Source organism: Anguilla rostrata, chromosome 12, assembly GCF_018555375.3.
Source record: "Anguilla rostrata isolate EN2019 chromosome 12, ASM1855537v3, whole genome shotgun sequence".
NCBI classification, from domain to species: Eukaryota; Metazoa; Chordata; class Actinopteri; order Anguilliformes; family Anguillidae; genus Anguilla; species Anguilla rostrata.
In genome coordinates this window covers 25,356,084-25,369,566 of record NC_057944.1, presented here as the reverse complement: position 1 = coordinate 25,369,566, position 13,483 = coordinate 25,356,084, and the positions used below count along the sequence as shown (strand labels likewise).

General features: G+C 41.2%; 1 protein-coding gene across 1 annotated transcript; it reads right to left on the bottom strand.

Moving 5' to 3' along the window:
• Nucleotides 1-7,887: 7,887 nt before the first annotated feature.
• Nucleotides 7,888-12,388, bottom strand: LOC135236900 (hemicentin-1-like). The gene is made up of 5 exons (XM_064303492.1): nucleotides 12,222-12,388; nucleotides 11,201-11,461; nucleotides 10,146-10,475; nucleotides 9,433-9,696; nucleotides 7,888-8,901 (listed from the first exon to the last, which is right to left on the bottom strand). The coding sequence occupies exons 1-5, from the start codon at nucleotides 12,277-12,279 to the stop codon at nucleotides 8,801-8,803; spliced, it is 1,014 nt and encodes a 337-aa protein (XP_064159562.1). The 5' UTR covers nucleotides 12,280-12,388; the 3' UTR covers nucleotides 7,888-8,800.
• Between the last annotated feature and the right edge of the window lie 1,095 nt (nucleotides 12,389-13,483).

The following is a 13,483-nucleotide window of genomic DNA, read 5'->3' as shown; positions in this document are numbered from 1 at the left end:
ACCAGATGTGTTTTTGGTAACGGAGATTTGGTCTATCTCTGTCCGACCGCGAAGCGACTCCCTTGGTTCGAGTGCCTCCCAACCTGCGCAACCGATTACTACGAGCTCTGACGAAGAAATATCCGACACCCTCTCCTCCAGTTTGGGTAGCTCTTTATTTTTCACTAGATTCCGGTCAAACCGGTCACCTCCTTGCTCCTCACTTGTTATTCTTCGTATTCTCATTCGCCTTGCTGTCGTCTCCGCCGATTTTCCTTTCGCTTTACCTGGGACAACGGTGGCGCACGGAGATACGGAGGGGGATTGACCCATGCTGCAATCCGTATCTTCCGCGCTGTCAGGCGAGGAGGGGTTTCTCAGAACAAAGCGTTTTAGTCCACGCCCTCTGATTCACAAGGATGATGCTTTTATGATTAAACGCGCCTCTTTTTATGAATATCCAGTCCAGTCCAGTCCAGACTTCTGCGAGTCCATCGAAGCCGAACCTAGGCCATGTGACGCACATCAAGTGTCAGCGCTGCAGATATGACACTTTTGTACCAGGCGACTTTCAGGAAGTTGCTCAACCACATTTTAAACCGTAAACTCCGTTGTAAGATGTTTCGTCAGTCCATGTAGTCCCTGAAAAATAAAAATGGTTAATGTGCGTGACAGTCTACTTATTTATGCATTTCTAAAAGAGTATTTTATCGGCGACGTGTATAAAGGTAATATGGAACGATATTACACAGTATTTGACATAAGTAAGAATGGCAAAAATACAGTGTTTTAAGATGACATAATTAGGGCTGTAGTGAAGCAAATGCACCTTGTAACATGGAATGTACATAAAACATACCTGCAAAAACAGTGCTTAAAACTTATGATTGATAAAAAAAACATAAATACAACAATAAACCTATATTAACATTTTTTTTTTTTTAAGTAGCCTTTAAATCAGGGCTTCCCAAATGTTTTATTTCCCAAGACCCCCTGAAATGGCAAACCTAAAAGTGGTTATTCTGATGCCTTCACCCAGCACCCATTATTGTTATACTGTGACTATTTACCACATTGTGAATGGAATATGGAAGCGAGTATAAATTGGAATTCCATATTTATCCGCTAAATTATGTTGGTAAACCACTCAAAGGGATCATTCACTTTCAGTTTTTTTTATATTATACAATGTAGTTTAGTATACAGTTTATGATTTGCCTACAGTTTGTCTGTGCAATGAAGGATATCCTAGACATTTGTACTGTTTCAATGTAACTTTTCAATGGCTATAGGGCATTTGGGGGTTTGTGGCTAAAAACAAGAAAATGCACTTCAGGTAACTCCAAAGCAGCTTGTACAGTAGTAGTACCATTATGTTTCCAGAGGCTGTACACATGAACAGATTCACTTTACAGCATTCATTCACAATACTAAGCATAAACATCCATCCTTGCATCATGCTGGTACTTCTTTCCATGAATGCAGTGGTCTCAGGTTGCATGCACCACAGGAAATTGTTCCAGCCAAAACTAACATTAAACTAGGCCTACTTTTAAAAATATTTTTTTAAAAGAACTGTTGGGTAATATACACATGCACAACCTCTGAAGGCATACTATGGCAGGGCGAGCTGCTAGGGTCAGATTGCTTCTCTTGTGTTAGCAACAAGTGCAGCCATCTGATGAGAATCTGGTGAATCACGTGGGTACTTCAACTTTACTACAGACACGTCAAACTGCACTTGTCAATGCAGACTTCTCAACTTCAGAAAGGAAGTTCTGGAACATTTAATTTGTCGTTCTCTCAGCGAATCATGTTTGGGCGGAGCATGACAAAGGAGAAAAGAAAAGACCCTGTGTTCAACATGTCTGCAGTCGGTGGAGGAATGGCAGCTGTAGAAGGTCATCTTGTTCTGTGTGCACGGAATATAAATAAGGCCGTCTGACCCAATGGAAATCAAGCCGAGAACAGACTATCCTTCAGAGCGCACACAGACAAACTGAGGAACTGAAATGACAAGACAGGGCAGCATCCACTTCCTGTGCTTTCTGTAGGCCATGGTGGTACAACAAAGAAAAGATAACAAAAGCCCAGAATAGCTTATTTTAGATCGAGAAAGCGGCATGACAAAATGCACTGAAAGGCCTGTTCTTGTCAGCACAACATTCTGAAGTTATACAAAAAAAGAGAAAAAATAAAGCCTCCCAAGCGGACAAGAAAATGTATGAATGTAGCAGTAAACAAATGTATCTGCCTACTGTGGTAAAAAGTGATAATAAGTATCAATAACTCTAAAGGAACAGCTTTCTTAAAACATAAGGCCTCAAAACATGCACTTATGTTACATTCAACAGATGCTCTTATCCAGAGCGATCTACACAACTTATAGGTTTTACATACCAGCCATTATACAGCTGTATACTTACTGAAGGAATTCAGGATAGGTACCTTATTATTCAAGGACACAATGGCGGGTTTGATTCATCGGGATCAAACCAACAACTTCAAAACTAAAACCCAGTTCCCTAACCATTATGCCACACTGCTTCACACAGCTGAATCTGTCATACTGAGCAAGTGTAACAATGCATTTCTGAATACACTGTAATAAAACATGTTTATATGTACCTCGTTCTAAAAAAACCTTCTGTTAATAAGGATACTCCTGTTTCTGTGTTAAACTACATACTTTTACCTATGAAAAATCTTTTTATGTAATTTCAACAAGGGAGACATCAAAATTGTGTGTGTTTGTGTGTTTTTACATTGTGCTATAGTTTTTGGCCTAAATCAAATCCATTGACTACCTAAATCGTATTTATTGGTTTATGAAATATCCAGTTGCTTAGTTATGTATTAAAGCTGGACATGCAATTTTTTTTTATTTTATCGTTTAAATGCTGTTTTTAGTCAAATAATGGAGAGATCAAAATATGTAAAAATAATTATGTGACATTGCATGTTCTTTGTTGATTTACACAGAACGCCATAAAAAAATAAAATGCACACTTAACTTGGTTGGGTAGTACATAAACACACTTGCATTGAAAATTTATCACAGTGTTAACTGTAAAGTGGCTTGCGTAAATAAAAGTAAATTCTTGTCATAGCTTTGCTTTTGCCCTGTAATTTGCAAAGATGGCAAACTTTTTGTTAATTCTGCTTTGTCAGATGTCTGAACACCAGAAACTATAACAGGCTACACTGCCTATATTTATGTAGTAAGAATAATGAACAAGATAAACATAACCATTTCTAGAAAATTCTTTTGAAAAGCTAATCAGAACTGGATCGTCCCATCTACTTACAATGAATTGGGTGGTACATGGTGGCTTCACACTTGCTTTCCTGGGTGCTCAGCCAGTGTCCTGCGTTATCTAGATTTCTGCTGCCCTCTTGTGTTAAAGTGGTCAAAGTACGGGGAACCACAAAAGCCACGGTACGTGTACATTAGGAATTTGAATCCAAATTTTAGCCTGTCTGTCATGAACCCTCACACTCAAACCTAGAAGAGACCAAACCTTGTGACAGAAAGCATCCACAGCAGCACGGATGAGAAGCCACGCATACTTTGACGTGACACTGAAGGCACAGCCTAGCTCTTACCACAGCGGCGGCACCACGCCAGCTGAAAGCAACTGCGGTGACAGACGGTGCAGGAAGAAGATGCAATTACAGACACCGGCTGATTCCCCCTCCCCCTCTTCCTCCCCTGCTCTTCCTCCTCCTCCTCTCTTTTCCATTCCATGCAATGGAAAAAACGCGGAGGGGGTGGGAGAATAGTAATTTGAGGCAGAAATGGGGGTGGCTTTTGTTCTAGGGGAGGCAGTGAAGACCATAACCCAAATTCCCCAACTGTGAGTGCCAGGCATTCAAACAGATACACACACAAACCGAACAACAGCAAATAAAATCTGTGATATGCGGCTTAGGCATCTGCTTGCATTTGCCCTGAAAGTAGTCACCCGTGCTGTGAAACCTCATCTATCACCTGTGGATTTCTGTAAAGATTTCTGTGAATTTCTGCTACTATGTTTTCTTTTAGTTTTGACCTTTGTGTAAAGATTTTATACCCCTGTGTTCTTACACAGCTTGAAAATGTTACAATTTTTAGCAAAAAAAAAAAAACCTGCATTTTAAAGTTAAGTTTTTTGGAAAATGCAATAAAAGATAGTGTTTGTCATAGCTACCATTATGAGTAGTTATTCTTTTCTGTGGTTTTCACTGATGAGAGAATAAGATCAAATGTATTTTAAGGGCACATTTCTGATTCTGCATCTGATAATATGCTAATTGATTGCCATATACATCTGTTTCATACTCAGCAAGCACCATCACATTATTCCCCTGAAGACCAAAAACCATATTGCAGGGTATTGCAATCTTGGGCATTTTTAACTGACGTTGGGCACGCGTGTCGTTTTGAGTGAAAGAGATTTGAAGTGGCGCAGAGAGAACAAAACAAACGCCAACTTATGCGGTGATGTGGGCAAACGCTAGCTGAAGACACGGTCACACCATTGTATTACACATGTGCAATCCTTTAAAATGTCCTTGTTGTACTTGTGACAGTGTCTACTCGGCGGGAAAAGAAAGATCATTTCAAAAGAGCACATTTCATTTCTGACGAAAACACAGCGAAGAGATTGCAGCAATGCGCATTGAGAAACAGGAAGCCAGGGAGAAATGGAAATTTTGGACAGCAAGATTACCGAGGTGACTCAGGGCAGCACCGGCCACGCTGTGAAGGCCAGACAGTGACACAGCCCCGCCCATACAGCGCCGGGACTGGGCGTCCTCACCCTGAGCTTTCCTCTGCGCCACCTGCGCTGAAGCCATCCAGGTCATTTTTGTTTGTTACGTCCGCGCAAACCCCTTCTGCTATCGGCAGTGCGTTGCGTTAGCATGCAGTCGACAGCATGGGAGCCTTGGCAGGCAGCCGCTTCAACCGCAACTGAGACCATGACTGCATCACTGCAGGGGGGATAGGACTTGTTGTGACAGCCCCAATGGTCACATCAACAGACTGGCAAGAATGATAATGTCCTCACACCCTTATCTCACAGTAGTCTGTGCTGTTTGTGTTTTAGTTCCTTTTTTTTGTTTGTGTGACGCGGTGAGGAAACCGCGAGAAAAACGGGTAAATAATTAAGAACACTGACGAATGCTGGACATGATGTTGCGACAGTAAAGCCCTAACTGTTCAGAGTAATACCACAAGCTAACAGGCCAATGAGAGAGAAAGGGTTTTTACCGTATCCTTTATTGCACAGCACGGAAAGAGATTAGACCTACATGTTCATACTTTATAAGCATTACAAAATGATTCACTTGCACACTCAGGAAAAGGAAATAAAAAATAATAAAGGGAGAGACTGTTTGAGGACGTGTGGACCGATCACTGTGCCAAACGCTCACAGCTTGGTGCAGAGAGATGGCAGAGCCTTTGAGAAGCCAGGATGAGAGACATTCACACATACATTCCCCCCACCATTATACACCAGAACACCAAACACCACACCACACTAACCAATTAGTCACACAAATATGTATCCTACACCTTTATTCACCCAAGCACCAAACCACCCTAATTAATTAGTCACACACATAAGGTCTGTCGACAACCACATCAATGTACCACCAGCAGTAACTGTGAAAACCATCACAAGTGCAAGGCAGTTCACAAATGTCTGCCTCTCATCAGATTCCTGTGGAAAGGGCTTCAGATTTGGAGATTAGATAAAATAGATACACATGTAGTGTCCTTTTGAGGAGACCAGGTGTTTAATACATATTAATTTAGCTCATAAATGTGTTTGACTTTTTTAAGCTAGTTCAGGGTTTAATAATAAATTTGTTCAGCTATTTTTGCCAGCTGCATTGAGGTAATTAATTTATGGATGCTCCAAGTGATTTATGGAAAAGAAACAGCCACCTGGTCACAAGTTTTTATAAGAAGCACACACCAGATTGGTCTGTATAGGAGGCTATTTGCTTTGTAAAATCTTATCTGGAAGTTAAGCAAACAAAAGCAGCCTTCCGGAAGTTGCTTGTGGGTCAATGTTTGCACAGTCTTTTTTCATAAATAAATCCCCATGCTTCATAATTTGATGATGCGGCTGGTCTCATGTTTCCATTGGATATGTGTTTCATTGACTATGTGCAAAAAAACCTCCACAGATTTACTGTTACAATTATACTGACGGCCATATGAATGTAACATCGAACTGCTTGTACTTTGGTTTACATTGTATGCGGCTCGATTAGGTTATGAACATAATTGAAACAGGTAATGACCACTGATATGTCAAAGCTGTTGAAGTAAAAATTCATAATGCTAGGCTAAATATTTTGAGTAAATGAGCAAAATCCAAAAACTGTCACATTTATGCCTACTGTCCCCTACAAACAGCACGAATGAACAACAATCATCAGTCGATCATAATCAGAATATGATGATCAGAGTAACTTTTCACTGAGCGCAACTTTAAGCAAGCAGAAATGTCATTTTCTTTCCACTCTTAGAAGAAAAAAAAACGTTTCCGAATCTCAACAAAAGAAAAATTACTTGGGTTACACATCCGCCCCAAAGAAATAACGTAGCCTACTTTAAATTTCACAAACTGTCGTTGAATAGGGAAAATGTAGACATAAGATGATGATTACTGGATAAACCCGTTAGGAAACTATACACTATTTTCTACTTCGCTGCGCTGTCGGAAAAAGCCGATCTGTGCACAAAGTTCTGCATGACACAAAATCATGCAGGCGAGTCAGTGACGAGTAGCCTATGACTGCACCCTGACGAGTCCTACTAAACCAGCAACATAAACGTTACATTATATTTCCTCAGCAAAATGAAATGATTAGGTTAGTCATTTAGACGCCTAGTCCGTATCGCCCACCACGAGACCGAAAATTTGCTCACAACATACTCTTTACACCAACCTTTCTGTTACTCGATATGCTAGTTTTATTTCCGCTTCAAAGCAGTAGCCTCATTTCACACAACGATACGCCGAAAACAGGCTACCGGTATTAGATATTTCAACTGTTGAATAGGCTAAATAGCAACACTTCACCCACTGGTTCACCAGTTGATAATAATTTTTGTTACGACAGTAAATTTAGTACTTTGGCATTAGTGATTTATAGCATAGTCATTGTAGATAGCCTATGCTCCGGCGCTGGCAATCTGTATAATTGTCATTTTACAACGGGGAGAAATAATTGCTGAATTTATTTGGTATACTGCATTTTAACCAGTGACAAACCTATTTTACTCTTCAGGGACGCATAGCCGCAAAGGGACTGCATACTGGTGAATTTTACAAATATTTTGGGAAATGTTTCTAGTCAGCAGCTTTTTAAGTGCTAACAGATAATTACAAAGTCACCCCTTACCTTAATCTCCCCATCAAACGTTGCCCAAACGTGCTCGTTCTTCATCGATGTGCGATTCCGGGACGTTGTAAGACCGAAAACACATTTAAATAACAGGAAACTCGCTCATTCCTCCTTCGCCACAAGCCATGTGTTATGTACACGGCGTGCCTCTCCCTCTCTTGGGTAAACAGTTTACTCGGGTTCTGTTCGTAAACTTTCAAGCACGTGTCAGTCACTCTTACGCCTAGATTGCTGATCGCCTTAGCAGGAGGGGGAGCAAAGGTCAAATGTGGCCTACTTCTCAGAAAGACGTGGAAAATAGCATGTTAAATGCATGTTTTTATTGGCATGCTCTTTTCTCAAGCTAGATAATTACCTTTTCATTTTCTGGTTCTTGTTCATGTTTTTATTTATTATTGACTGAAAATTAAATGATCTTATCTCCTTATGAAATGTTATGTTACTAGTTTTGTATGTTTGTGCAAATGTTTTATTTGCAAAAAGAGCAGACAGTCAACCCTCTTTGTGCTTTTATTCTTTTTATTCAGTCAGGGGACAGCAGAGAGGGTTACAGATAGACATGTGATCACAGTGCAGACAGTGCCATGGCGGGGAATCAAACCACTGCCCACGGGTTGAGAGTTCACTGCCTGTGCCTCATGGTCTCCCCGGCTGTACTTTACTTACTGTATGACAGGACTGACTGGTGGAGGAAGTAGAACAGGGGCACAAAGCAGAGACACAGCAGGAAGAAGAGTGTTCTGTGGGAGGCTGAAATATTACTGTACATATTGCTGTTGTTGGGTTGAGAAGAAAAATCCATGCTTGTCTTGTAAAAATGAAGCAATCCAATAAGGAAAACACTTCACACAACTATAAGGGTCTTTATTTCTGCTGAAAGAGTGTGTCTGCCAGCAGTCAACATCATACTAAAAAAAGCATTATTTACAGCGATCATTTATACCCTCTAAGGGGAACTGTGCAACCGTGTGCATGTCACTACCAAGGACAGTCACCTCATTAGGTGGGAAAGTAAAACTTAGTTTCCTCCTGTCCAGCTGCTTACTTCCATTTTGCTGTTTGCTCAAGGTCTGTGGAAGGTGGAAGAATCTGGTCTGTGATTAGTTGGTAGTTAGTAGTGGGAGTTCCAAAATATGTGCCAGTCACAAAAATCCTGAGAAGCTTTGCACTTACAGCCAGCCTGTGAAGCTGTTCCTAACTTTCTCAATAAGGAGAAGATGAAGTGACTGGAAACATCAAGGCAAGGCAAAATGCTTTTTATTTGGCGGTTCAGGACATAGGTTGTGCTCACAGGATACAAAATGGGTAAGAAAAGGAGGCTTGTGGGATGAGCAGTGCAGTTGCCTGGATAGCGGCTTTGTCAGAACTCCATGCAGTTTTTGTTCCGTATGTTCCTCTCGCGCTTTCTTGCTTTTCATCTTCTCCTACGATAGACGACAACGCCTAAGCCGATGAATAGTGCTAACAAAACGACTGCAATGATGACCCCCACAACCATCCCAGCTCCTGTAGATTCTGTAAAGAAAAGGATGAAACAACTGCCGTTACACATGAAACCCAAAGTACAATACTGGACATTAGCAGAAGCCGCTCACAGAAGTGTTTAGCTAAAGTTTGAGCGGGTGTGCCCTGCCACATTGAAACTCAAAATCGTAGTCAAAATCCTGCAGAGGACACAATATGCCTTTCCCCATGTGTCCCTGGCTGTCACTGTAACTGTCTGAACTTCAGGCAATCTCTTTATGTTTGGTCTTGTGTTTTTAAACCCTCACACCAAAAATCACGTGTGCCTTTCTTTCCTATGTTAGAAGATACTTTACCATTTCAGAGTAACTTTTTTCAGGTTATCTGTACACTGTATGTCATGTGTGCATCTGTGCTGATGGGATTGTGCTCACATCATATCTATCTATATATCAATCTGTATCTGATCATATAGTGGGCTACATTTTAACAAAGGGCGGGTCATAAAAAATGTGTTCTGCAATATGGGTCGCGTGCTCAGAAAGCACCACGGATCCCTGCTCTGCAGCGCTTGCATCTTACTTGCTTTCACGGCCAAGAGGAAGTCCACGCTCATCCCCCCTTGCGAGTTTGTGGCGACGCAGGTGAACGTGCCGTCCTGGTCCGCAGTGACTGCCGAGATGGTGAGCAGGGACACAGCCCCGCTGGTGTTGATCCGCACATTGTCAGCCGGCTTGTATTTCCACTCAATTGTGGGCACCGGGTTCCCAGTAGCGGTACAGTTGAAGAGGGCGTCGCCGCCCTCCTCCGTTCCATGGCTTTGATTCTGAATGATGTTTGGACTGTCTGCAGGAACAAAAATGGGATATTCCTTGTCAAAAGTCAGTGATCAATGTCTGCGCCTCTGTGGAAATCTATGCTTTGCTCCATGGAAGCAGGCCTGGGTTGGGTTGGGTTGACTAGCCCATATTTATATTAGCTGTGAATCTATTGCTGTGTTCACTGGGAGGGTTTTACTTGGTGTCATGGCAGCTTTCTTAAAACCCAGCTCACATAACCCTTTCTTGGTTGATCAAACTAAGTGCATATTCATGTCAAACCTATGAGTGGCACAGAAGAGTGGGAAGTTCTTATTTAACTTGCAGTGTACCTGAATTGTGGCAAAACAATACCAAGATCTACAAAATAGATTAATTAAAAAAACAGCAAGAAAGAACCGGAGCTCAACATTGACCTCTTCAGGATTGCGCAGATATAGCAAGTAATTCCACCCCCATCTTACGGTCAGAACTCACAATGTACTGTGATGTTGAACGGTTTTGAGTGGACAGCGACGGGCGGCTGAGGTCCCTCTGGTCCCAGATCCAGCACTGCGTCGCACCTGTACTCTGCTCCGTCATCAGCTCGCGTGGGGGTGATGGGCAGGATTGACAATTCAGAAGCAAGGGTCTTCCTGGTGTCATTGAAGGTGACATTTTGAACCTCCACATGGCCTTTGTACCACTTGAGGGTGAGCAAGTTGATGGGAGCTACGTTGCTGACATTGCAGACCAGCCTGTACTCTGTCCACTCTATCATTGGACTTTGATGGTCCTGAGCCCATATGGACACCTGGTCTGGATAGTCTGCAAAGGCATCAATGCAGAAATCATCAGAAAATTAATCAAAAAGACAATTAATCTATGTTGACATCTGATATGACGTGATAAGTTTACTAATTTATGCATAAAATCTATGGTCATTTAGTTAAGTGATTCATATTGGCAGATATCCATTCTGGCATTTAGCAGACCAGCTTATATATGGCAACAGTGTAGCATAATGGGAAAGGAACTGGGGTTGTAGTCTGTAGGTTGCACGTTTGATAACCAGGTAAGTCACTGCTGTTGTACCCTTGAGCAAGGTACTTAACCTAAATTGCTTCAGTATATATCGAGCTGTATAAATGGATACTCTTTTTAAAAATAAAAAAAGTTATGCAAGGCATAACTTGTTTTTTTTAACAAATTTTCCACTTATCCAGCTGGGTATTTTACTGAAGCAGTTCAGATCAAGAACATTGCTCAAGGGTGCAATGGCAGTGCCCTGGAAATCAGACCCAAAACCTTTGAATTACCAGCCCACTTCCCTAACCTTTTTACTTCACTGGTGCCTCACATAGGGTCCAAACGAAAACATTTGAATTTTCAGTGTTTGAACAGGCTGCAAACTGGAAATGTTCTCTGCATTCATTGAAAAAATCAAGGTGACAAAAAAACTGAATTACTGCCTCCATGGTAATGCACTAGTACCAGAATATTCCTGGCTCCTCCCAACATCAAGCAATAAGAAAAAAAAAGGATAGACTTACGGTAAAGAACAACGTCAAGGGGTTTGTTACATTGCCTGGAATTAAAATTCCCGAAGCATAGGGGCCTTGTCTCATAATCCGTCAGATTCTCAACCTTCCAAATGACAGATTTTACACCCTCGACTATTCCGGTGCCTCCCTCTGACGCCTCCCAGCCAATCCCATAAGCTTCCGCAGTCACTGTGCAGTTCACGGACACAGGATCTCCGTATTTCACCACAATTGAGGGTGGGTTCAGCTCCAGAGGACATTCAGAGCCGCCTGCAGTGATGAGAACAGCTAAGCATAGGCCTCCAACTTTTTTTCATTTGTCATTCTGCCACCTGGTGGTAATACGTTGCTATCGCTAAAGTATGTCAGAATAGTTTATAATACAAAGAAGTACAATTCGTTCAACAGTCCCCGGTTTTAACAGTGTGAATAAATTATCAATTCCTGTCCTTACTATTTTGTTCATCAACTAATTTGTAATTGCTCTCATTTAATTTGTATGTTTGTTCTTTCAAGTAAAATCGGAAATCCATACAAAAAACTAAATTCTATCACACGCAATGTCACAAATTTTCAAACCAACAAATGTGTTTCAAAATGTATGTATATAACAGTTCAAAATGTACATATTGTATTAGATAACATTTGGGTAGGTATATTTCCTGAATTTCACTTCAGGAAAGGTGGCAGATTCTCTAAAACCTCTGAATTCTGTAGATGAGCAGGCAAAAGCAAACAGGCACAATTGTACGCTTCAAAGTCGTAAAACCGTACCATGGGTTACAGTACGGACACACCTTGCTCCCATATATACATGTCTTTTTGAGGTGAAATGCATGCTCAAATTAAAGCTGAGAGGCTGCACTTTAACCACATATTCATTGTTTAATTTCAAACTGAATGCACTGAAGTACAGAGCCTAAACAAAACTTGTGTCACTGTCTAAATACATACTGCCTGAACTAAATATGAAATGAAGTGGAGGTTACAAAGTCAGGTTAAATGCTCAAATACAGATTCACACACTTACCACAGTAGGTGTAGAAGGGAACACAAAGTAGCACCATAATGCAAGCTGTGTCTTTCATCCTTGTTTGCGGGCATACACAGGGACAGAGAATATACTGCCCCGACTACAGAGACCGACGAAGATGGTTCGCAGGTAGGATAGAAGAAATAAAGACAAACCAAGAAGCATCAGGACTACAATCTTTAAAAATGATGAAATAGGAAGTGAGCAACATCATCCTGTAACTGTGATGTGAAATTGTATATCCTTTCCATCCCATAAGTGGTTTCGACACAAGTCCATATTGCCACATTCTACCGTTTTCCATCATTCAATAAAGTGGCGTGATTTCAAGTGAACAAAAAGGGGGGTGGGGTCACAGCGGTGTCGTGAGTGCAGGTGGTGGTGTCTGCTGATCCTCCCCCAGGAACATCTTGCTAGTAAGGAAGTCGATCCTGCATTCCAGTGGCTTTTCAGAGGCTAAGTGACTAGATTAGAACAGATAAGACATAGGCTACTTTATATCTTACATTTGCAACATACGTTCACCTTTTCTTCCTTATCTGACCTGTCTGTGAAAGTTCAGGGGACCTGTCCCCTCTGCCCCCCCATAAATTAATTATTCATATTATGACCACACAACTATCGAGCCAATGTAAGCTCGCTATGTTACTGTTATGGAAAGCAAATGAACAGAACTATCAACCAACAAGACGGACAATGAAGTGCACTGAAGCTCCGCTCTCAATGTTCAGGAAGTTATGCTCCCGCACCGCTCCGCTAACATTTCTGCTTTCAACAAATGCAAGACAGCCTCCAGGCGCTCGCACGAAAAAAACTGCTTCAGTGCCGAGTAAAAACTATAAAAACTATAAACTATAAAAACAATAAAATAAAAAAATATTTTTAAAAGACGCGATAAAAAAGCAGATAAATGCAAAGTAAACCTAAAAATTTCATAAATAGACGTAAGTGCTATCAAGAGAAGTACAGCCTTCTTAGTCAAGCAAAAAAATTGTATGACGAAAAGAATCTATTTATTTCATGGGTCACTCACTGCAATAAACCAGACATCATTGGCTCGACCGAATAAATCAAATTGTGGGTTCAAATCAGTTAGTCACTAATAGTATGGTACTTTCACCCATTTGTCTTTTTGAAGCCTACCTTGCCTATCATTGCTGGAATCCCCGTTGACTTTTGAAGGATACTTCTGTCATAGCCATTTGAAATAGATTGAAATAGAAGAATTGCCATGTCCTCGACCATAGAGCATGGTTTTG

Bases quoted from the DNA above. Each gene is read 5' to 3' on its own strand.
- LOC135236900 (XM_064303492.1), bottom strand. From the start codon at position 12,279: ATGAAAGACACAGCTTGCATTATGGTGCTACTTTGTGTTCCCTTCTAC. The intron at 11,462-12,221 runs GTAAGTGTGTGA...TCATCACTGCAG, and splicing joins TCCCTTCTACACCTACTGTG to GCGGCTCTGAATGTCCTCTG. The intron at 9,697-10,145 runs GTGAGTTCTGAC...TTGTTCCTGCAG, and splicing joins GTTCAACATCACAGTACATT to ACAGTCCAAACATCATTCAG.